General features: G+C 41.9%; 1 protein-coding gene across 2 annotated transcripts in view; it reads right to left on the minus strand.

The window, feature by feature from the left end:
* Positions 1–590: 590 nt before the first annotated feature.
* Positions 591–23935, minus strand: part of ABCB7 (ATP binding cassette subfamily B member 7) — a 41171-nt gene continuing 17826 nt past the window's right edge. The window contains exons 5-17 of one of the 2 annotated variants that reach the window (XR_010434132.1): positions 19521–19653; positions 18379–18647; positions 17062–17150; positions 16879–16966; positions 16069–16243; positions 14491–14648; positions 13797–13960; positions 13501–13630; positions 12849–13020; positions 9184–9287; positions 7464–7571; positions 1551–4919; positions 591–1448 (exon numbers count right to left, since the gene is read on the minus strand). Coding sequence is in view for 1 of the 2 variants with exons in the window: in XM_064670241.1 (XP_064526311.1) it covers positions 4701–4919; positions 7464–7571; positions 9184–9287; positions 12849–13020; positions 13501–13630; positions 13797–13960; positions 14491–14648; positions 16069–16243; positions 16879–16966; positions 17062–17150; positions 18379–18647; positions 19521–19653 (1809 nt within the window). In the remaining variant the exon portion in view is untranslated. Of the gene's footprint in view, positions 4920–7463; positions 7572–9183; positions 9288–12848; positions 13021–13500; positions 13631–13796; positions 13961–14490; positions 14649–16068; positions 16244–16878; positions 16967–17061; positions 17151–18378; positions 18648–19520; positions 19654–23935 lie in introns of both variants that reach the window. The other variant, XM_064670241.1, reaches the window with a different exon arrangement.

Here is a 23935-nt window from a genome sequence, read left to right on the forward strand (position 1 = left end):
GGCTGTTGTAGCTCAAATCAAATACAGTGCAGTGCCCTAGAAGAATGATCAACATTACATGTAGATAGTTAATAATAATAGCAGCATTTCTTGCTTTCTGCTTTGAGTTTGAGCTGCTTAAAGCAGAAACCCAGGCAGTGATTACAGACAATGTCATGTCAAGGGCTCAAGTAGATTCTGAGAACTGCTCTATTTCTACTGATCACAAGTTGAGAGTTTACATTTATAAAAATAGTGTTTACAGTAAGAAACAGTCAAGCTTCTCTCGAGTATGTTCATTCCCATCAGTGTGATGCAGAAACACGAGCCCTTCTCCTGTTCTTACAGTGCCACACACACAGTGCAGGGGACGGAAAAGCTGAGTGGGAGCAGAACTCAGGTGCACTCTGTGAACTTCCCTTTCTGATGGATCACCTGGAATTCAGTCCCCTTGTGCCACCCCACACCCCTGTGCGTGGTTACCAGCCCCAGCAGCACCACCAAGCACCACAAACAGCTGCTGGTACTAAGACCCACATTCCACAGCAGCGAGTGACTGTTTTCTCTGGGAATTGCAGCAAAGCCACAGAGCCATTGTGACAGGACACCCATTTCTATTCACAAAGATAAATCCTTTATTTACTAAGCATTATCTATACACAGATGAAGGACAGGAGTCAGAGTAAGGAGTGTTCCAGCAGAAGGGTTACACAGTCTGATCTCAACTGAGCTTTCTGTGTTGTTCTGTCATCTTCCTGTACAATGTAAATTATACACTTCCATTCTAAAAAGAAACTTGAACACCATTTAAAATCTCAGTGTTGAGATGTAGGTAACTAATACTCCATGGAACAGAACAGCTGAGATAACCTGAGGGATCATCTGCAAGGAGCAAATTGTGAACATCCATTTGGAAAAAGCACAACAACCCGCCCACAAATCACTCATTAAGTTTTCTAACTTTGAGGTTAAAATAGCCAAAATGTTGTTTGTTGTGACTTCATATCCCGTGTCTAGTAAGTTCTTACGTGGAAATTAGAATTGAATTCTGTAAGTTCACAGTTAACACACTGCAAGAAGCAGCCCCTTTTTAATGTCCATTTTCCATAAACACATTTCCTTTAAAAACAGAAAATGAAGGAAAAAAAATTATATGGCTTTTCCACACTAAAACTGCAGATAAAGATTTTATAATGGGAGTAGATTACTTGAATTTTGAAAAACAACCAACTACAAGTCCAGAATATGAAAAGCTGCTGTTTAGAAAATGATGTCCCAGTTTACAGTGGAGCAGAATTACCAAGATCCACAGAGGCTGGGAGAGAGCTCCAAAATCAATCTGTTTTCTCTGTAAGGCTTTTCCAAGAGATGCCACGTAGACTGTCCCAAGGGTCAGTGTGCCACAGTGAGTTTCTCCAAAGCCATGGCTCTCCCATTCAGTGTTTCAAACATCTGCTTCAATGGTGGCACTTTGGAGTCATAGTGCAGGAATAAAAATTCAAAATAAAAATAAAATTAAAAAAAAAAAAAAGAAAGCAGACGTTTGACTTTGTAGCAGACAGGAGACTCACCAAGTGTTGTTTCTGCTTCTCCACAGCAATTCACTCCAATACAGCCACCACCAAGCCAGGAATGCTCATCCAGCAACTCCACAACACGGGAAGTTTTCAGTCATCTGCAGAAACTCGCTGCAGTTCTTTAACAAACATGTTCTACCGTATGAGCAGCCCCTTGCTTTAGGAAATGCCTTTGTTCAGAGTTCCCTCCTGTCATTCCGTTTGCTTAAAGCTGGACAGAGCTGCAGCACATCCACTGCCATCGGAAGGGTGGCAGAGACAGGCAATGGCCTCGGAGCTCCATCAAACCCGTACAGGTTTAGACAAATCCTGAGCATTCCTGGCACTTACCAACTGAAAACAGTCCTCATTCTACACCTGTACTGCCCAAGACACTCTGAGTCCTTGCAAAGCCCATTCCCAGTGATAAAATCCATCAGGTTTCATCTGAAATCGGCCCCTCACAAACACAATCAAACAGCTTTTGGCTCCGGACATCTCACAGACAATTCCTGATCCTGAGTGTTCTGTAGGGACCTGCTGGGATGTCCAGGCCCTGCAACAGGGAAAACTGTTCACTGAGAAAAAACCTTTCCCTGCATCTCTCAGACCAGAGACATTGTTAGTCCTTGTGCCAGAAGAAAAAGGTCTTAGGATTGAAATATTCCTATTTACAACCTTTGCCTGTTCCCTGCTGCATGAACAGCAGACAGATTAGTTAATTCCAAAAATGAGTTCTTGCAGGGTAGTTTCAATAAACTTTTGCTGTTTCTGGCAGCTGGAACATAATTGCACCTTTACAGTCCCCTCACTGCTGTCAGCTAAACCAGGAGACCATTAGGGAAAATAAAGGGAAGGCTGTAAGCTGGAATTCTGCACTGCCACTACATTAACAGGACTTCACTTTGCTTCTGCACTCCAAGGTTGAAAATTAAAGTACACTTTTAAAATCATTTTTAACTGCAGACTGATGCCCGGTTGGGTTTTTTCACCCATCATTTTAAAAGAGAGAAAATTAATAACTAGCAAAGGTTTTGCTCCTTTTAAGTTACTGTTCCTATATTTAGTTGCAGGGGAGGGTATAACACAAAAAAATAAATGCTATTTGCAATTAAATTTCCAGAAGCACCAAATTCAGCCCTTCCCTAGTGCCCACACTGAGAAACCTTGCATCTGATTTACAAACGTAATTACATCAGTGTAATTATACTGGTGTAATTCCCCAGAAATAACAGTTATTTTTCAACATCCAAGAGAAAGATTTTAATTCTTGAATTCAACATGAAGAATTACACCAGAATAGCTTGTGCTAAATAGAGATGGTGAATTTCCCTGAAGAGACATGGCCTAAAAATAGAGTGCTGTTGTGGTGGGCTGGCCCTGGCTGCACACTGAGTGCCCACCAAACCCACTCCATCCCTGCCCTCCTCAGCTGGGCAGGGAGAGGGAACATACAGAAAGGCTCCTGAGTTAAGGACAGGGAGAGATCACCCAGCAATTACTGTCATGGGCAAAACACTCAACTCAGGGAAACTCACTGAATTTACTGCCAATTATAAGTCTGAGTTGGGTAATGAGAAAAAGAAACCAAATTTTAAAACACCGTCCTCCCACCCCTCCCTTCTTCCTGGGCCCAACTTCACTCCCACATTCTCCACCTCCTTGCAGGTGGTGCAGGGGACAGGGAATGGAGGCTGTGGTCAGTTCATCACGTTGGCTCTGCTGCTCCTTCCTCCTCACTCTCCTCCCCTGCTCCAGTGTGTCCTTCCCATGTGTCTGCTTGCCATGGGGTCAGTCCTTCAGTCACAGGCTGCTCCAGTGCGTGTCTTCCATAGGATCACATGTCCTGCCAGGGCCCTGCTCCAGGATGGGCTTCCAAAGAGGTCCCAGCCTCCGCTGGGCAAATCCTCCTGCTCCAGTGTGGGGTCCTCCATGGGCTGCAGGTGCATCTCTGCTCCACTGCCTGGAGGTCATCCTCCCCTCCTTCCTCCCTGAGCCTGGTGTCTGCAGGGCTGTTGCTCTCACATATTCCCACTCTTCTCTCCAGCTGCAGTTGCTCTTACACTTACAAGCTTTTCCCTCCCTTCCCAAATACATTATCCCAGCAGTGTGTTATCCCATTGCTGGTGAGCTCAGCCTTGGCCAGCAGTGGGTCCATCATGGAGCCGTCTGGGATTGGCTCTGCCAGACACAGGGGAAGCTTCTGGCACCTTCTCACAGAAGCCCCCACTGCAGCCCCCCCCCCAGACCCAATACACCCACAGTGTCCTGCAGATCCCAGACACTGAGGTTTCCTGCCACTGGAGAAGTTTGGGCTGTTGAAATGAGGAGATTATTATAGCAATGCTTTCAGCATTATCCAGGTCATTTTCTCATACATTAATGAGATAATAGAAATTTATGGAAGTCTTTATTGAATCTTAATTGCTCCCTAAGACCGTGACTGAATTAGAAAGAGCAACTGCCTTCTGCCTCAACTACTACAGCAGATGCTGAGGATACAGAATCCTAAACACAGATTTTTTCATTTTTCACTTAAAAATACTATTAGTTTTCCTTTAGAATGATACCAATTCATTTCTTGATAGTGCCATACAAAAGGTGCTTCTGAAGGGTGAGATGGATAATTCCAATATTTAGTTTGCTACTAGAAGCCTCTAATGTTTTGTTGAGGCTTTTTTTATTCTTTACGAGGAAGAACATTTTAAACCAGACCACCACTGAAGAATTCAAATGGCATCTTCCTCACTAGCAAATGAGTTCAAATTAGCCCAATTACAATTAAAACATGACATATTTATCAACCATTAATGATGACAAATAATGTAAATCAAGGACAAATCTGTTTACAATTTAATAATCCACATCAAGCGACTACCAGGAGAATTTACCAATACCTAAAAATTGCCATAAATTACACTCTTAGTTGGGAAGTTTAAAGTTTTTGAAAAGCCCAGCTCTTGCAAATGCCACTGAATATTACAGATTCCTAAAGATGCAAAAATAGAACTCCTTTGGTTGAAATTATGTCCCTCTGTGAAACTGTAAAACCCAAAAACTGCAAACCCCAGAAGTTTTTGAATGCTGACTTAAAAACAAGAGCTGCATTTCACTCTATTCTTGTGCATTTTTAACCTGCTATACAAGACTGATCCAGGGTCGTTCTCAGCATGAACAGTTCCCACAGCCTTTCACGCTATTCATAATTTCTTCTTCTAGCTTCTTCCTCTCCTCCTCTTTGGATGTCCGGTTATTCCTCTCCTCCCAGCTGGGATTGCTGTGACTGTGGAGCACTTTGCTGCTCTGTGTGTGCCACATTTCAGAGTAGAGGTTGCCAGGACTGGCGAGGAGCTCTGTGTGTGTGCCACGTTCCGCCACCTTCCCCTGCAAAACGAGGAGCAGGTCAGGAATCCACATTACCAGATCTTTAGGAACACGCCAACACATGGACCACAACTGCACAGTATAGATTGGAGCAGTTATTAATGACAAGGAGCTTGGGACAGCACGGCAAGACTGAATGCACAGTTCACTCAATAGCATATCACACTGAAAACATGGAGCTGTGCTCTTCCCAGACTTAAAGAAATGGGAATCTACGTACCTCTTGTCCATCTGGGCAAAATTTAAAGCCCACCAGCATGGAAACTTTTACTATCTAAAACAGAAGAGCTACCTAAAGTAAACAGGGACCTCTATATGAGGAGCAAGGTGCAAAAGCCACACGGATGTACCAAAACAAACACCTATCTGTTTTAGCTCAGTAACAAACACATGGGAAGAGGCTAAAAAAAAGAGCAAAGAGAGAGGGATTTGTACTAGACAAGCGAAGCACATTTAAAATCAAATCCTGGAAACAATTAGTGTAAACTGTGCTTTTATGGGTCCTCCTGTGCCCCTGCAATGGCCACCACGACAATGGCCTCAGCAGTTCAGTTCATCTGGGCTGTTCTCAAGGGAAAGATGATTTATTGACTATCACTGTGGAAATGGGAAGGAAGAGCTGGAGAGGAGAACTCAAGGAAACTCCAACCTTACAGACAGAGAAACACCACCACTCTTCAAAAAACCAGACTGATCTTTTCACTTTGAGAGACACATTCACTGACTTCAAATTAAACTAATGTATTTGTTCTCTAGCTACTCTTTCTTCTGGTAAAGGACAGAATTATACAGACAACTATGTGGATTTGATGTTATTCTAAATTCTGATCTACAATTAAATCTACCTCCTTGTGACAGCTGCTGATGGATATGTTGGGAAAAAATGTGGGTCTTGGCACTTCCATTAGTAGTTATGCCAGTGGAATCTGAACAAAAAATGTGATCAACAGAACTGCAGAATTTACTTAAAACCTTCAAGGGGTTAATGTGGAGCTCATTGTAGTAGAGACCAGGCTTTTGAATTGTGGTGCTTTTTTTAATAACTCTTGACCAGTCATCAAAAATGCACCTTCTCTGTTCAGCCCCACAGTGTTTAGATCTGCATCATTACTATGTTGTTTACTCACTCAGGAATGATGCTGGTTTTACCTCAGCAAAGGTGCTGGAGTTGTGATTCCATGATTGCCATGGCTAAGCAAAACCAGTCCCGACCTCCTGTCTCCTCCCTGCTCCTGAGCCTCTCTCTGTGGCTGCCCCAGGTCAGTGCTGCAGGGCTGGCAGGAGGCACTGCCTGCCCCATCCCCAGTGCCACCAGCAGCCCTCAGGAAAGGCAGCACCCCAGCTCTTTTACAGTTGGAGGCTGTGCTTTCATTTTTAATGTAACAGTTACACTCTAACACAAAACACACTCTTAGCAAGCTGTGAAAACTTGCGTGGAAAACAAAAAGCTGCAGATCGCCTTGTGACACATTAAAAACACTTGCAAGATGTTTTAACATGCAGTTGGATAAGGGATACACCTTAGGAAAGGATTTTCAGCAAAAGCTGAAAAAACAAAGCAGATCAAAACTGAATAAAAACTCCATGGAGCACTGCAAGTGATTTATTCCACTACTTCATTCTGAGATTCATATAAAGCTGAGATTTGTGTAGCAAAAATAGTCACGAATGTCACCATTTCATAAGAGTTTGTTCTAATTCCCCATGAAACCACTGAATGTACTGTAGGAATAATTTATTTGCTTTTAGATGTGTATTTTAAGTCACTAAATACACCTATGATCACAAGCATATAAATAGCAACTGATAAAAATGAATGCAAAGATAAATTTAACATCTATTATCAGCAGATTAGAGCATTGTACTTTCAGCATTATCAGTTAAAAGAGTAATTATGAAGTTATCATAAGGACATTTGTTTATTTTAAATCTCTTGCCAGGTATAGGTAATGGAGAAGAAAATGGACTTTGGACACACTGAGCATGAGGTAACAGCTCAATAGTGGTATTAGCAAATTAAATGTTAAAATTTATTGTTTTTTTCTTAGAAGAGAAAGGGAATAATCACATTTTTCTACAGGTACAACAGAGAATGGTGCTCAGATTTATAACATAATTAGGTTGAACAATCCTGCAGTCGTTCTATCTGCATGGAAACAGAACATGCTGTCCTGTCTCTTTCCATTGAAATAAAAAAATGGATGTATGTGAAAAATAGACGCTCACTGAGCAACGAGAGTGAAGCATAAATTGGGGGAACACTTTAATAAATTCATCTGACAGAAGCATGTAATAAATTAGATCAAAACCGTGCAACAGTGAGCCATAAAAAATAACAACATATGAGAGAGTCACACGTGCAAGTTTGTGAACAGAAACGTATAAAAAGCCAAGCTTGAGCTAGAACTTTCCAACATGGCTCACTTCCAAAGAAAGAGCTTTCAGCACCTCAGTGGGAGTGTGATAATTCAAACTGGACACAGAGAGTTCCTAAAGCAAACACTGCCTGGCTGTGGAAGCCCCACACCCCAGGGGATCCCTCACCTGATCCAGCACGATGATCTCGTCGGCATCCACCACCGTGGACAACCTGTGAGCAATGAAAATGGACGTGCGGTGCTTCACCATGGCCCTCATGGCCTTGAGAATGTTCTGCAAGATGGGAACACAGACAAACTCTTATACACTCCTGGGTGGCATGAGGAGAAATAAAATGCTGCTGGAGATATGCAAATTACTGTAAATAAGTTTTGAGAAACACTTCTGGTACTGCTACAGCTTCATAATAACAAACAGCCACAAGCATCTACCAAAGAAACAGAAGAGTCCCAAGCATGAAATATCTTGGTTCTGATAAAGCCTCAAACTGCAAAAAAAAAAAAAAAAAGCTTGTATTCACAGAAAAACACAGCTATCCCCAGGGACAAAGGAAGAGACAGGTCACTAGATTTCAGGAAAACCTTCTCATGGAGCATGGTACACAAGCAACAAACAGCAGTAAAAGCATCTGAAAATAACTCATCATCATCATCATCATCATCATCATCATCATCATCATCATCATCATCATCATAATACTTTCCAATGAAAGTTAAAGGAAAAAATCCCCCTCAATGTCATGCCAAGGTGGAATATAAAGTTAAAGTAATCCTGGGAATCATCTATCTATGCAGTGAGCACTCTGCTATCTTCCCAAACCACATTCCTCTGCAAGGAGCACTGACTGGGAATTTGTGCCCTCACTATCGTCAGTGAAGTGTCCTCCTCAGTTCCCTGAAAACTTTCTTTTTTGTCAGAAAACATTTCTATTTCCAGGCACAGTCTTGTGGAAAGGGCTCACTTGCATTTGCTGCCTTTCAAGTGCATTTCTGCTGTGAAATTTTCAGCTTTGCTTACGACTCTTGCAATAGATAGAGGAAAACAAGAGAAAGAGTCCACGTGCTGTTCTGCAGAACTGTGTTATGGACATTGCTGGTCCACGAGGGAGCTGTGCTACATTTCAGTGCTGTGCTATATGGATATACAGTTCATACTCTGATTTCTTTGTATCTGGAAAATGAAAGTAATGTAGTGAGTACAGGTCAATAAATTCACTCAATAATCTGCATAAGTGAACACAGCCACATCTTAGCTCTACTCCTTGATGACATTAGTTCAGGAAATTACTGCTGGGGCTGAGGGTTTTGTGCTTAAACTAAGATGTTGTTATGAAGCCTTGATGCAGTTCCTGTCACAGTGTCACAACATCCATGTCACAGCTCTTCCTGGGAAATGAACACCAGCACTGCAGGTCACACCTATCTGATCTGCATCTCAGAAAGATGCTGCACAACAAACAAGAGGTTTTCTGTCCTGCATTATGTCACAATTATTTATAAGACATTTTTAAAGGAAGCTAGATGTCATCTAAACACCTTTTCAAGTGGATTGGAAAGCTTCACACTTTAAGACCACCTGAGGTATTTGCACCAGTTTCAAGGGATGAATGTGTAAAGGTGAAGGGGACCTCCAGAGTGTACAAGAAAATATCCCAGAGACAGCTGATACCCCTCACTGTGTCTCCAGTAGACACACTAAGCATCTCTGCTCTGGTCTTTAGGACAATGGCTTAGACACAGGATCTCTTAATACTACTGAGAAAACACTTGACAGCAATTTGGCAAAAAGAACAGAATTCTTTCTGGGAGGAAAACAACAGGGAAAAAGTATTGGAATCAGACACCATTGCACCACTTAAATTTTAGAATTTTTTATCCCAATTTACCTCTTCTGTAATTGAATCTAAAGATGATGTGGCTTCATCATAGAGAAAAATATGTGGGTCCTTTAACATTGCTCTAGCAATTGCAACTCTTTGTTTTTCTCCACCTGAATGAGGGGGAAGAGGGGGAAAAAAGAAAAAAAAAAAAAGTTAGAATTGTGACGGTGTAAATTCAACAGCAGATGTGACTTTTGAGGGTTGGTTCTTGGGTTTTTTCTTTTTTTTAATAGACATCATAGTTACTGCTGACAAAGGCCTGACATGTTACATAAGATACCACACAAGTTCCTGCTCCCTGGTGATTCAGGATTGCTTATCCTTCTGGAAAAGGACAGAGAACTATTTTGTATCTGCTCTAAGGCAGGAGCCTGGCCTAGGTCAGTACCAGTGCTGTACAGCTGGTCACTCTGTACACCTGGAGCAGGAGCCCTTTTCCCTGGCCTGAGCTCTGCCCCATCCAGTAACTCTGCACACACAAACCCTGTTTCCTCTCCCAAACCACCAGTGCTCTGTCCATGCTGCTGCACTGCATTTCATGCATCTTGCTCACACATTGTGTCTTTCAGGTCTCTCCTTGATATTTATCTAACTTTGCACTCCACGATGGTAAATGTCATTCAAGAACACAGTTAGTGTGGTACTGGAAACCACCTTCAGTCTGCACTCTACAGCCTGTTGGTTTCTGGTGTAACCCAGTTTCAGACTAGTTTCCCTTCCTTCAAAATTCTTACAGCCAACATCTACTCAAGAATAACTCGGGGCAACTTTTACAGACAGGAAAACAGGTGCATTTGAGAACTTAAAATCTGCTAAACATTTGGTATGCGATGCATACACGTCACATTTGTGCACTTGTCCTCCTTTGTTTTACTCAAGACTTCAAAACATTCCATTTAATACCATTATATCCTTGTTAATGTTCCATTCCTACAGGAGAGAACATGCTTTCATAAACCATTTAAAGGGCTGATGGAAATGCTGCAGTTCACATTTTAGACTGTCTTTGGCAGAACTCAGAGCAATTAGAACTGTACAATTTACTCAGTCTATTTTAATGTGCTCTTCCTCTCTCTCCTTTACAGCATGTTCAGAACTCACAGCTTGACAATATCCATGTTTGAAAGACATACTGCAACAACAAAACCCCTTTCATTTGTAGCACATCCTTATTTCATGCTCTTCCCCATTCACACTCAGGACAGCAGCACATTAACAGTTCCATTCATGGAGGCAGGGGTTTGGCTCTGTCTATCACAAATCTATTAGAAAACACTGATATGGATTCTACTTGGAAAAGCCCAAACAATTTGGTTTTCACTCTGTACTGTTAATGAATCAATCACTGAGACCACTAGGAACTGCACTAAATGCAACTAAAACCTTGGTTTTCCATCATGCACATAAAACACCTGGATTTCAAAGAGGACCCTTCAATTCACAGGTCTTTCACCCCCACTATTTCTGCCACAAAATACTGTTTAAAAACAAGACATAAATCAGGACTTTGTGCTTTCCTTAGACCAGAAGTATACGAAGCCTCAACCAACTTAAAAACCCCCCAAGAACAACAAACCAGATGCAGAAATTAATCCTTTATAGGAATAGAAATTAAACTTTTATAGGAATTTAGGGAGTCATTCTACTATTCAGAAAACTAGAGATTCCAAGTAACAGATGCCATATTTTTACAGAGCTACTGAAGGACCTCAAACATTTTCATTTGGTATCTCCAATCCTCAGAACAGCTTAACCCCTCCTGAGAGCACTAGCCCAGGACTCCTGCAGCCTGACTGCACACATTCCTGAAGCTTGGTTACTACTGTTATTTGCCAATGCTCATCTAACTGCTCAAAATAAGAAAGTGAAGCTGCTGTTTCAGTGGCAGATACTCACTCTAAGCTCTTTTTCTGTCCCCAAGGAATTCCATTGTCTTTCTCCTAAGTATTTTACATACTCTTATTTTCCTTAAATACAAATAAAGCAGGAAAAGAACACATTTCCACACTTCCTTTCACTTTCTAAACACACTTTTGTTGAAGCACTGGCAGATGGGTGTTTATGACCATCACAGTGGCAGCACAAAATGAAGGATGGAGTAAAGGCAGAACCCATTTTCAGACAGGCTCCGTTACAGGAGTCTCGAGGTCAGAAGGGAGCTCTGACATACCCACACACAGTGCTCCAGATTTAGGATGGGACATTGAATCATGGAACTGTCCAGGTTGGAAAAGCCCTCTGAGCCCACTGAGTCCAACCATTCCCCCAGCACTGGAAGGCCACGTCCCCAGTGCCACATCCACACAACTTTTAAATCCCCTCAGGGGTGGGGACTCTGCCACTGCCCTGGGCAGCTGTGCCAGGCTTGGACAACCCTTTGGGTGAAGAAATTTTCCCTAAAATCTAATCTAAACCTCAACACAAGGTTAAGGCTTTGAGCAACCTGATCTAGTCCCTGCTCAAAGCAGGGGGGTTGGTCTAGATGATTTTTAGAAGGTCCCCTTCAACACAAACCATTCTATGCTTTTACAAACACCAAGACATTTCAAATCTATTGTTAGTCAAATCCTCTTTCTAGAAATTACTAGTGTGGGAAGACAGGCATCACATTCTCTCCAGTTCTGCCAGTACCTATTTTGTATCTTTCTCTTCCCTCACCCAGATTTGTACTTCACATCTCTTATTTCCCCTGTCCCCTTCCCTGTATTCCCCTTCAGCTGCCATGCACACTGTTCTGGGGACAGGCTGTAACTCTGATCTGCTGTTACAAAGAGACCAGGACTTCTGATTGCAGCAGCTGCAGAGTAAGAAACACCACACAGAGCTGTCCCTGCACCAGGCAGGACTTCTGCTGCACCCCCTGCACCCTCTGCTCCTGCCCTTCAGCATGAACAGGGCTCAAGGCACACACACAGAAAGTTCCCCCTTTTATGCCACTAGCCAGATTATGAGACAGAGCATTTTTACATAGATGCATATCCATGCTTACATATCATCTCACACAACAATATCCCCTGAAAATACACTCCTTTAAATAGCTTGCAAACTCCAGCTGCCTTACACCGTGGATCTTCGTATTAATATTTAGCCTTTATAGTTATGTTTTTTGGGCCCCTCACTATGAGGACATTGAGGGGCTGGAGCACGTCCAGAGAAGGGAACAGAGCTGGGGAAGGGGCTGGAGCAGCTGAGGGAGCTGGGGGGGCTCAGCCTGGAGAAAAGGAGGCTCAAGGGGGACCTTCTGGCTCTGCAACTCCCTGACAGGAGAGGGAGACGTGGGGGGGGTCGGGCTCTGCTCCCAGGGAACAAGGGACAGGAGGAGAGGGAACGGCCTCCAGCTGTGCCAGGGGAGGCTCAGGTTGGATATCAGGGAAACCTTCACTGAAAGAGTGGTCAAACATTGGCACAAGCTGCCCAGGGCAACAGTGGAGTCACCACCCCTGGAAGCATTCAAAAAGCGAGTGGACGTGGCACTTGGCACTACGGTTCAGTGGGCATGGTGGGATTTAATCAAAGGGTGGACTTGATGATCTTGGAGGTCTTTTCCAACACTAATGATTCTGTATCATAAGGTAAATAAGCTAAAAGCAAGTCTGACTGAGGAATAAACTCTGCATCAAACTTTGGGGCAGCAAAAGGGATATAAAAAACTTGTGTGTTTGAGATGCTACCTGAGAGTTTGAGGCCTCGCTCCCCGACCTGGGTGTTGTATCCATTGGGCATCCTCAGGATGGCCTCGTGGATCCCTGCCAGCCTGGCCACCCTGTGCACCTCCTCGGGGCTGGCCCCGGTGTTGCCGTAGAGCAGGTTGTAGTAGATGGTGTTATGGAAGAGAACAGCATCCTGCAGGGGTGGAAAGAACATTTCAAATAAGAAACCATGACAAAACTGTCCCCAAACTATGAAAGAAATCAATACAGAACAGCTTATATTTTTCTACAAAGCCTGAATGTTAAAGGGTTTGGGGGAATTTCTTTCCCCAAAAATGGGATTAATACATTTTGTGTCCTAAATATGTATGTCATGCATAGTTTCACCACTTTGCTAACTCATTATGGGTGGTAATCAACTATAAAGCTAAATCACTTAAAGCTGGAAGCAGTTTCTCATGGGGAGGCTTAAACACATTTCAGAAATTGGATCTATATGATGATGCACATAAAAATATAATATTTCCTGGGGAAAAAAAAAACAGGCATGGTGACTTTCAAAGGAATTAAGACAACACCACTGCATTAGGATTGACCTCCAATGAACCACAGCACCAGAACACTGAGAATTACTATTGCAATGGACTGCTGGGGAGAAGGAAACATGTAATACCTGAGGTACAACTCCTATTGCCTTTCTCAGACTTTCCAAACTGACATCTTGGATGTTCTGTCCAGCAACATAAATATTTCCTTTCTGAGGTTCATAGAAACGAAATAATAATCTCACAATTGTGCTTTTCCTGGAATTGAAAAGAATTGAAGTTAATGTTACATTCTGGCTTGCCATTTACAATCTCCAACTGGAATTGATGTCACAAACAAAAATTATAAAAAGCAAACACAAGAAGCACTGTGTTTAAGAAACTAAATTCTGCATTGATTGGCATATTTAGTCCATTTACCCACCCTGACCCACTACCTCCTACAATGGCCACTTTCTTTCCTGCAGGGACTTCAAAGGACACTCCAGAAAGGACTTTCTGCCCCTCAAGGTACTCGAAATGCACATTATCAAAGGCGATGGCAGCAGTCTGGGGGGTGATCTGCAGGGGGGGAGCCAGCTCTTTGTCCTGTTAAAAGAAGAGTTCCACCTTATCTGCTGCCCAGAAACTATCTCCAATGATTCAACAGTCCATTCCCAGCTCAGAAAAAGGCAAACAGCCACTCCAGCTTGGATATGTGGAATATAATTATCATTTGCTGCACAAGTGACATTGGTTCGCTCACCCTTTCCCCCAAAGGAGGCAAAAATTTCTGCTGTGAACACTCTGCCTCACAACTTCTTTTGCAATAATAAATTCTGCATCATTAATTACCAATAAAAATTCAAGCACGAGGCATGAATACTTAAATAAAAAAAAAATCTCAATACAAACACAGCTTCCATGAAACAACTTTTGCTTCTCTGCAGGAAAAATACTCAACTGCTATTGCAGTAACTGCACCTAAAGAGGAAGCAGAACAGCATCCTTACACAAAACTACTCATTCATGAATAGAAATTAAACCTGGAAGGTAAGAAAATGGGATGAAATGATGGCATTGCCACAAACAGCCCTATTAAATACCCAGATATTTTAGGAAAATAAGCTACTACTTACTTTAATTTTGGTATCTACACTGAGAAGTGTAAACAAGGTATTCATATCTATAAGTGCTTGTCTTGTCTCTCTGTATACTGTTCCCAGGAAGTTTAGGGGAAGAGAAAGCTGGAACAGCAATCCATTCACCATTACTAGATCTCCAACAGAAAGGCTGCCTTAAGACAAAATGGATGTGAGAGAATAAGGAGACTTGAAGGGTTGTCTTGTCAGGAAGTACCAAAAGATTCAAAAAAATAATGAAGTCAATCAATTCTAGTTTCTTTTACCCCATTTCTAAACCTATATGTTTAAATAGCAAACAAAACCCATTCCCAGAAGATCAGATTTTATATAGGAAGGTGCTTGAAATGAATGGCAATGTCTGTGTGGATTTCACTTTAAAAAAGATAAAACAGCACTGGAAAATAAGGCAAGCAGCATATAAAACATCAGATTGTGCAGCTGTAAATTCCACAGAGAGGAACATAAAGGGGCCTAAATAAGTTAGAAGGGGAGCAGGTAATATATGAGAGCACAAATCAGGAAAGACAAGTACAATTACAGACAAATGCGACTGATAGAATTTGTCATGATCATACTATAGACCACAGAGCTGCTAAAACCCACAGTGAGAACCTCTGGGCAGCTTAGTATAAACAGGCTGATGAAGGGAAAACTCAGGATGACACACAGCTAAAGGTAAGTGCCGAGTCAGTTCAGCTGAAACAGGCCCAGAAAGATGATTTAAAGCCATATTTCTACCATCCTGCTTAAAGCTATTCTAAATTTTCCTAAGAAGAGTCATGAACTGCACCTCCTGACTGATCTGTTCACAGGGTAACCCTTCTCTGCCCTGGCATCTCTTAAAAAGGGAAAAGCAGATGCAAAAAAGACCATATGGTATAAATGTCTGCCCTTTGACCTCCTCTGAACATTAACAGTGTCTAAAACATCATTATTTTTACTCTAAAACCACCTTGTTTTAGCTGAGCCTCACCTCAATACTGTAATTGAATTGTACTTTGTCTTCCTAAACAAGCAGACTTTTGTAGTAAATTAGACAAACACAGATTAAAAACCCTAACTTATGGAAACAATTGTTTGAATAATGTGCCTTAGTAATCTAAGGAAAGTGAAGGACACTGGTAATAAAACTACTAGAGACAAAGCACATGAGTATATACACTTTGGGGAAAAGTCCTGAGTCTTGCCAACATGGAAAGGAAGAAGGGGAAAAACAGAGGGTCTTGGCAGAAGGCCCACAGAAGTATTTGTATGTTTAAAAGTGTCTTTCACAAGCCTTCAACAGAAACTTCCTGAAGTGACATTTTCTTGGGATCTTTCTCTAACTGCTTAGCTTTTAAAATGTTTTTGATGAAATCATACTAGTTATTGCTATATATATACATATATATCATGGAATTAATAATACTACAAGAAGCAGAAACAGGCAAAACTCTTTAGGTAAAAGCTCTCAAGCAAAACCACTCAAAATAAACTACCACATCAACCACAGGTTAGTTAAAATTAACTCCTATCTTATGGATGAATCATGGTAAAGGAGAGTCATCTTTAGCTTATAGACAGATAAGTTACCTGCAACAATGCCCTGGCTGGCAAGCACCATGATGGCTGTTAAGCCCACACTAAATATAGCACTCTGTCCAAAGTTGAGGAGAGCTAAAGTAGAGGTAGTCTTCAGAGAGGCATTTTCATAGATCTTCAGGAACTCATCATACCGTTGGGCTTCGTATTTTTCATTATTGAAATACTACAATATACACAAAAATGGTAAATGTGGCAGCCTCAAATACCATCAGACTGTTTAAGTTGTTACAAAATAGAGTATTAACATGCTACATGCACAGATACACACACAGCTGCTCTCCAAAAGATCTAACAACTAGGGAGAAAAGAATCAGAGAATAGGCTGAGCTGGAAGGATCAACTTCAATCCAGTTCAACCCCTGACCCTGCCCAGGACACCCCATCAATCCCACCCTGTCCCTGAGAGCATTGTCCATACACTCCTGGAGCTCTGGCAGCCTTGGGGCTGTGCCCACTGCCCTGGGGAGCCTGGGCAGTGCCCAACCAGCCTCTGGGGGAAGAACCTTGTCCTGAGATCCAGCTTAAACTTCGCCTTCAAGACTAAGTTTACATTTTGCAGAAACTGATGGTGAAGGTGATTTAGTCATGAAGGAAACTTCCCACTCTCTATTAGCAAATAGATTCTTTCAAGCCCCACTAAAACCTCTGTGCTCCTCTGTCCATGCCATGCAGTGCTCTGCAAATGAATCATGTTTAAAACCAGGCTACTGCTATAAAGTTGTAGCCCTGTAAAAGATGAATCTTATGACTCACTGACACAAGTAAGACAAAGAGGCTGATAGTCAAGCCTGGCCTTACCTTCACAGTCTCATAGTTGAGCAGCGAGTCGATGGCAGCGTTGCCAGCGTCGTTGTCGGCCTTGTTCATCTCGATGCGGAACTTGGTCCTGCACAGGCAGGGTGGGCACGGTCAGGTGGGCACGGTCAGGAGCTCAGGGAGCTCAGCCTCAGTGCCCTGGGGGGAGGGCAGGGCCTGCCTTACCTCCACTGGGTGATCCCGATGGTGAACGCTGCGTAGGCTCCCAGAGTGCCCAGGGTGACCAAAGCAAACTCGGCGCCGCATTTGTAATACTGGAATATTTCAAACAAAATAAAAAGGAAAAAGTCGTAATCATTTTCAAAACTTCACTGTTGTCTCCAGCTAAGCCATTCTAATTTTGAGACAAGGGCTCTGATGGTCCCTCCCAACACAACCCCTGCTCTGAACAGCTTGAGGCTAAACAAAGGCATAAACTCAAAAGGAAAGCAGCAAGAAGGATTTAGATAAAAAGATGGGAGCTGGTGTAAATAATACTGCAAAGTTACTTCTGCCACTATAAAACATAAATGCTGCTGATGTTTGTGCTGTTATCACAATTAAGTATTTCCTTCTATGCTTTTTGGGTGGATTTTGAAAGAAAGCTGAAGACTGTGGAAGAAAAAATAAGTGGCCTTGTAAGACAACTTATGAAGTGTCTTCTCTGCTTCAGAGCACATCAGGAGAGAAAAGCCCTGAGAAATTAAAGCATGGTGGTAGCTGGCTGAGAGCCAGCTGGAGCTGCAACTTCCAAGGGTTATAAAATGTAACCCAGCATCAACAGGCATTTTAACTGATGTTGTTACAAACTTGAGTAAGTCCTTCTAAAAGGGGAGATTAACAAAACAAGATTCTTGGTCTTAATTTAGTGTAAACTGTGTAATCAAGATTGAGATTTTAGCACAGAAACACCCAAAGATCCTGATTTCAAACACAGGAAATGTGATTTATAAAAGAAAAGATTAAAATTGAGCTTATTAAGCAAGAAGGAGAAGCCAATTTTCCAAAAGCTAATTTTCACTTTGAAGTTCTGGATAAAAAAAAGACAGGAAAGAACCAATAATCACTCCCTCCTCTGTCATCAACACACTAACCCACAACATTCCTGGACATTTATATTCTGCTTCCTCCCTATTTACCTGGATATATTTGACACTTGTGTGCATAGTTTACTATTCTGATTTCATTTTTCCAACAATTCATAGAATCGGTCGAGTTGGAAAAGACCTCTGAGATTGTCAAGTCCAACCCTTGAATTCTGAAGAAAAACATGGAAAACTATCCACATAAATACCACTGGCTGAAGACATGAAAATAATTTTAAATAAGCAGATTCAAAGTAACTAATATTGGCAAATTATGGATTGCTCTCCTTTACAGGAGTTGCTTTCACAACCGCCTTTGAAATTCTATTATTATTAATACTCAGTAGACTTTGGTAAGAGCAAATCAATGTATTAATCTTAAATGAGACAATTCCAGCAGTGAACAGGCAACACTCACCAGAATTCCACTGACCAGAGCCACTTCAAACATTGTAGGTCCCAGATTAAACACCAAAGCACTGAGGACAAAACTGATGCCCCTCGTGCCTCTGTCGATGGTTTTTGACAGAGCTCCTGTTTGCCTGCTCAGATGGAAGGCCAAGTCCAGGTTGTGAAGGTGCAGGAAAACATTCTTGGCGATCCTCCGGATGGAATTTTGAGCTACTTTCCCAAATACTGCATTTCTTGCTTCATTAAACAATGCTGCCCCCGCTCTTGAGATACCATCTAAAAAAGGATGAAAAACTTTACAAAATGAAAATAATTATATTTTCAACTTCCCTTCATGCATGAAATTACACTAGACTCATTCTTTATATATTTTCAACATTCCTAGTTCAAAGGTAATTTATACTTAATTGGTCCAAGCTTTATGCAATTTTTCATTTACAAACCATTGTGTGCACATTTAAATCAGTTTCTTTTGCAGCTGGTTATGAGAAAGGGCAGGATTTTTAATCAAGAATAATTTCTGTAAGCATTATTTCATTTTTTAATTGGAATACCAGAAGCAAGGTCAGAGAATATTGGGAAGAGACATCAAGAGAGTAACTATGAAATAGTTATGATGCTGTGAGGGCTGGAGCCCCTCTGCTCTGGAGCCAGGCTGGGAGAGCTGGGGGGGTCACCTGGAGAAGAGAAGGCTCCAGGGAGACCTGAGAGCCCCTTGCAGGGCCTAAAGGGGCTCCAGGAGAGCTGGAGAGGGATTTGGGACAAGGGCCTGGACGGACAGGACAAGGGGCAATGGGTTTCCACTGCCAGAGGGCAGGGATAGATGGGATATTGGGAAGGAATTCTTGGCTGTGAGGGTGGGGAGGCCCTGGCACAGGCTGCCCAGAGAAGCTGTGGCTGCCCCATCCTTGGAAGTGTCCAAGGCCAGGCTGGACAGGGCTTGGAGCACCCTGGGCTAGTGGGAGGTGTCCCTGCCCATGGCAGGGGGTGGAACAAGATGAGTTCTAAGGTCCCTTCCAACCCAAACTGTTCTGTGATGCCATGAAATAACCACCCACTGTGCTCAGCAGTGCAAGGGGCAGAAGCTCTGCTGTTCCCTCCCTTCCTGAAGGACATTAACACATCCCCAGCTTTGGGAATGCCACTCACAGCCCACGAGAACAGCAGTTGCCAGGGTTGCCACAGTGCTTGGTGCATCGCCGAGGTTCAGCACGTCCCCAGATACCTGGTTCAGGTTGTCCACTGCATATTTAAACATGAAGGGAACCAATATATTCATGGCCTGAAAGCATGAGAACACCAATTAGTCCATATGCATTAAAACACCTCTATGTCCATGACTATTGTTAGTGAAATTCATATATTGTTATATTCAGTCCTTAAACACTTACTGCAGGTAAATGGCTCTTTACTTCAAGCACAGTATTCTCCACACTGTTAAACCTTTACTGCTGGGTCTGCAGGGTTAGTTTGTGTCTCTCACTGTCTCCTTTTAAGTATCGATTTCTACCCTAAACAAACTGTACCCTGCAAAGACCCTGAACTGGGGCTGAGCTCTCAGGACAGCAGGGCAAGCCCAGGAGATGAATCAAGCAGCAGACACTGCATGACACACACTCACAGTGCTACTAAATTATGTCGTCATTAAAGGCTGTTTGCTCTTTCTGGTGCTGACAATATTCAGTATGAACAACTCCTGTTACAAAGGAAACCACTCACCCACACATTGCTACCACGGGGTCATCAAGGTGTGTTAAACCAGAGCTCCAGTGAAGTCAAAGAAAATAAGCTGAGCCATCCTTTGTTTCCCTGACTGTTAATACCACCTTAGAATTAAATAATGCTTTCCATTTGCAACATCACTATAAACATTATCTACATCAAGCCTGGGGTTTGGCACAGCAGCACAAAAGACTTTCTGTACAGTCTACAGGAAACCCCAAATTGCTTTAAAAATAGGAGCTTTCAAACAAAATCCCGAAGTCACATCCACAGCTTGTCACTGCACATCTCTGGAGGAGCAGCAAACCCCAAATACATCTCCTCTAACAGGGGTCCCCCCTGCTTGTAAAACCCCAAGCAGCTGGATATGTGAACATGCCAACTTTAGGATTTTTTTATTTGCATGATGTAGCACAAGAAGATATTGAAAACCTTATAGAAAACATAAAATTCTCAAGTCTTGTATATGTTCCATTGTTACATCACTAATTCATACCAATAAGATAATTTGCTGACAAACTTCATAGAATTAATTAGAATTCCTTAATTCCAACTGCTTCTAACTGTCGAGATTTGAAAATATGGACACAAGTTTTTTAGCAGTTGAACAAGTCTGTTATGACCTACAATTTTACCATCATGGCAGATGTTTAAACACTTTACAGTAAGTTAACTTTTTTAAAGCTGGGGTTTTTTTTCAGTATTTGGAAAAAATTCTGGGTAGATGATAAATTGTTTTACATGAGAAGAAACAAAAACACAAATCAGATTGAGACAGATATTTCTGCTCTCTCCACCAAATGTTTTGGATATCCACTTAGATCTCAACTGTATTTAGGGACATCTGTCAGAGCTGAAAGCCCAGGAAAAAACCTGCACATTACCTAGATAAAACTAGGTTTTGAGAGACAAGAGTGCTAGTATCCAGTATCCAATATTCCCAGTATTACAAATTATGGCAAATAGTAGAAGACAGAACTTCACCATGGGGAGTAACTGGAGTTTTGGCAATATTTTTGTAAACTATAGGATGAAAGAAAAAAAAATAAGTTAATTTTTGGAATCTGTACTGTTAATTTTTTTTAGACAGTGTTTCAGGCAAAAGATTTAAATGCAAATGAGAAAGGAATCCATTTTCTCCTTTTCCCTTGTGGCTCTCCTATGAAATACAGTAAAAAAACCACCTCCAAATTCTCAATACAGCATAATCTAGACTACTCCTGAGAGGAGACAGATGAGATCTGAGGGCAGGTAGGTGAGGTTATTGCTGGATAGTTTGTGACTGAAAAGAGAAACAGCTGAAAGATCAGGTCCCATCTCAAACACATCCTTCTGAAATGTACCCAGGGCAGGCTGAGGGTCCTTCAGAACAGCTCCACTTTTAATAGACTGGAATTGTGGAAGTCTCAAATGCCCCCTTCCTTCCCCAGTATAAACAAAACCCCACATCAGAGTTACCAGAACTCCAGTTTGGGGTGGCATTTTCTTCTTAATAAAGATGAATCTACTACCATGTGTGTTCCAGCGACAACCAACGTGACAAAGTACAGGTTTTCCTGGGAGAGACTTCTCAGGAGAAAATAAGAATATTGTAATGCAGACTGTCTTGATTTGCTGCTGATTCTCACAAATCTCTCTGCAGGGATTTTATTCTTCACTAGACTACACTACACTACAGGTAGTTTTGAAATAGAACTACAGATATATTTTAAAGTCCATTTAAAGAGAAGAGAGGTATTCTTTAAACTGCTGTTCTCCACTCACAATTAATTTAACCAGTAACAGCCTACAATTTTGCAGAAACGTCTTCTTTTACATGGATATAATTCTTCCCAATAGAGTTTTAAATGAAATTTAAAGCCTGGTCTCAGGTTATAGTTGTTCTGACTCCTGGAGGGTAAAGCTTGAATAAGAATAAGGCAGCATGGTATTGCATTTCATTAGCAATCAAGACAGTCTGCTTTCCAGTAATTTAAAAAAGAAAAAAGTTAATCTTACAAAGTTTATAGCAAGAGATGAGAGGTCATTATTAGAAACAGGCCTTTCCTACTCAATTTGTTAAGTCAATGAAATCACGTTCACAGTAATGGAAACAAAATTTCATCCTTCTGCATAAATTCACATTTCTCTCTTTAGATTTGCTGGCACAGAACAAAAAGCTTTAAGCACACCTTGGTAGACTATGAAAATCTACCATGAAAAACAATTGTCTTACACAATGTATCTATACAGGCATCCCTCCTCTGCCTAATGCCTGAAAGCTTGATAACAATTCCCATTAAAGAGACTCTTTTAATATGAATTTGTACATTTTCTATTCCTGGGTTTGAATTAATAGCTAATCCTTGCCTGAATTTATTGGAAAGCAAATACAGCACCCATGAAGTCATCCCAACTCAACTGCCCACATTTAACAGCACGTTGCACTGTAATGAATCATGCTTAAATGAGTTCAAACATTTTCTTTAATGACTGCACTGTTTTAAGTTGACAATGCAATATCATCTCTATTCTCCCATGGGACTACACTACTTTTAAGGCAAACAGCCTTATCTTTCATTTTGCTCTTCCCAGTGTTTCTTGTTTAATAAAGATGATGAATTAGTGACAGGCTGAGCCCCAACAAGATAAAACTGGTACACAGTGAACTCTTCTTCTGCCAATAATTCAATGAGAAACGCTGACATGAAGATGACTGAATTTATCTCTGGACCAATATAAAGGTACACATCCAGCTACTCCATTTGGGAAAGTACAAACAGAAACCTCCACACCCCTAGTGGAGCAGAGGCTGCTAAATCAGCTGCAAAATGTGGTCCAGATGAGGGAAGAAGCACCTGGCTTCAGGGCTTCTTCAAATTTAAATGACCTGAACTAGACTTTTTCCAGTAAGAAAAACCTCCAATTTTAAATACTTGTCACCTGAAACATCTCGAAAAGCTAAAGGTTTATTCCAACTATCTAACTTCACCTGAGCCCCCAGAAAGGGCTCAAACACCCAGATCACAGTACAAGCTTCACTGATCAGACAGATTTTGTTATCTTCGCACACAGTCTAAATGTGCAATTCAACCCTTGTGTCCTGCCTCCTCAGCCAAGCCATTCCTGCTCCTGAATTAGCAGTCAGGAGAAATGCAGATAGTCTGAAAGACTTCTCTGGCTCATGAATAACACAAGCCTGGTCTGTGACCAGCAGGCCAAAAACCACTCCAGGCTGACAGGGGTGACAAGTGATTTTGTCATACTCATGTGTTTAATCCAGCTCCTCAGCAGCCACAGCTTGTGCCACTTCTCCTTGTGGCACAGAAGAATAAGGGATGAAACAGAAAAGTAAGGAAGCATTTGCTATACATACCTCAGTAGAGAAGACAAAACATGGGAGAGAGAATGTGGAAAAAGACAAATGAGATCTACTGAACGTGAGCAGGCTAATTCTGGTGTCTGACAACACAGACACTGCCTTGTGTACTCCTCTCACCTGCCTTCCTCCGGCATCTTTCAGATCACACACACGTCTACAGAGGCTATAAATATTTAAGGTAAAAATTTAAAGCGTGTCATAATAATACAACAAATCTTCCAAGGAAGAAAAGACCTCACTAGCCCCAGAGCAGACTCCATCCTGTCATAAAAAGTCAGACTAACAGCTGGCTTTGAAGGCTCACAGTCCCACCAGCGGTTACGTGGAGACAAAAAGGAACCAAAAATCACAATCATTTGCTCAATGACAGGCAACTGGGCCCCACAAAGGGAGTCAAGACAGATTGTAACTGCAGGCTCTTCAGTAGTAGCTGCACACAAACTGGCTTTTGTTTGGAAAGTGAATTTTACTGAACTGGAAG

The sequence above is a fragment of the Pseudopipra pipra genome, chromosome 13 (assembly GCF_036250125.1).
Source record: "Pseudopipra pipra isolate bDixPip1 chromosome 13, bDixPip1.hap1, whole genome shotgun sequence".
Lineage (NCBI taxonomy): Eukaryota > Metazoa > Chordata > Aves > Passeriformes > Pipridae > Pseudopipra > Pseudopipra pipra.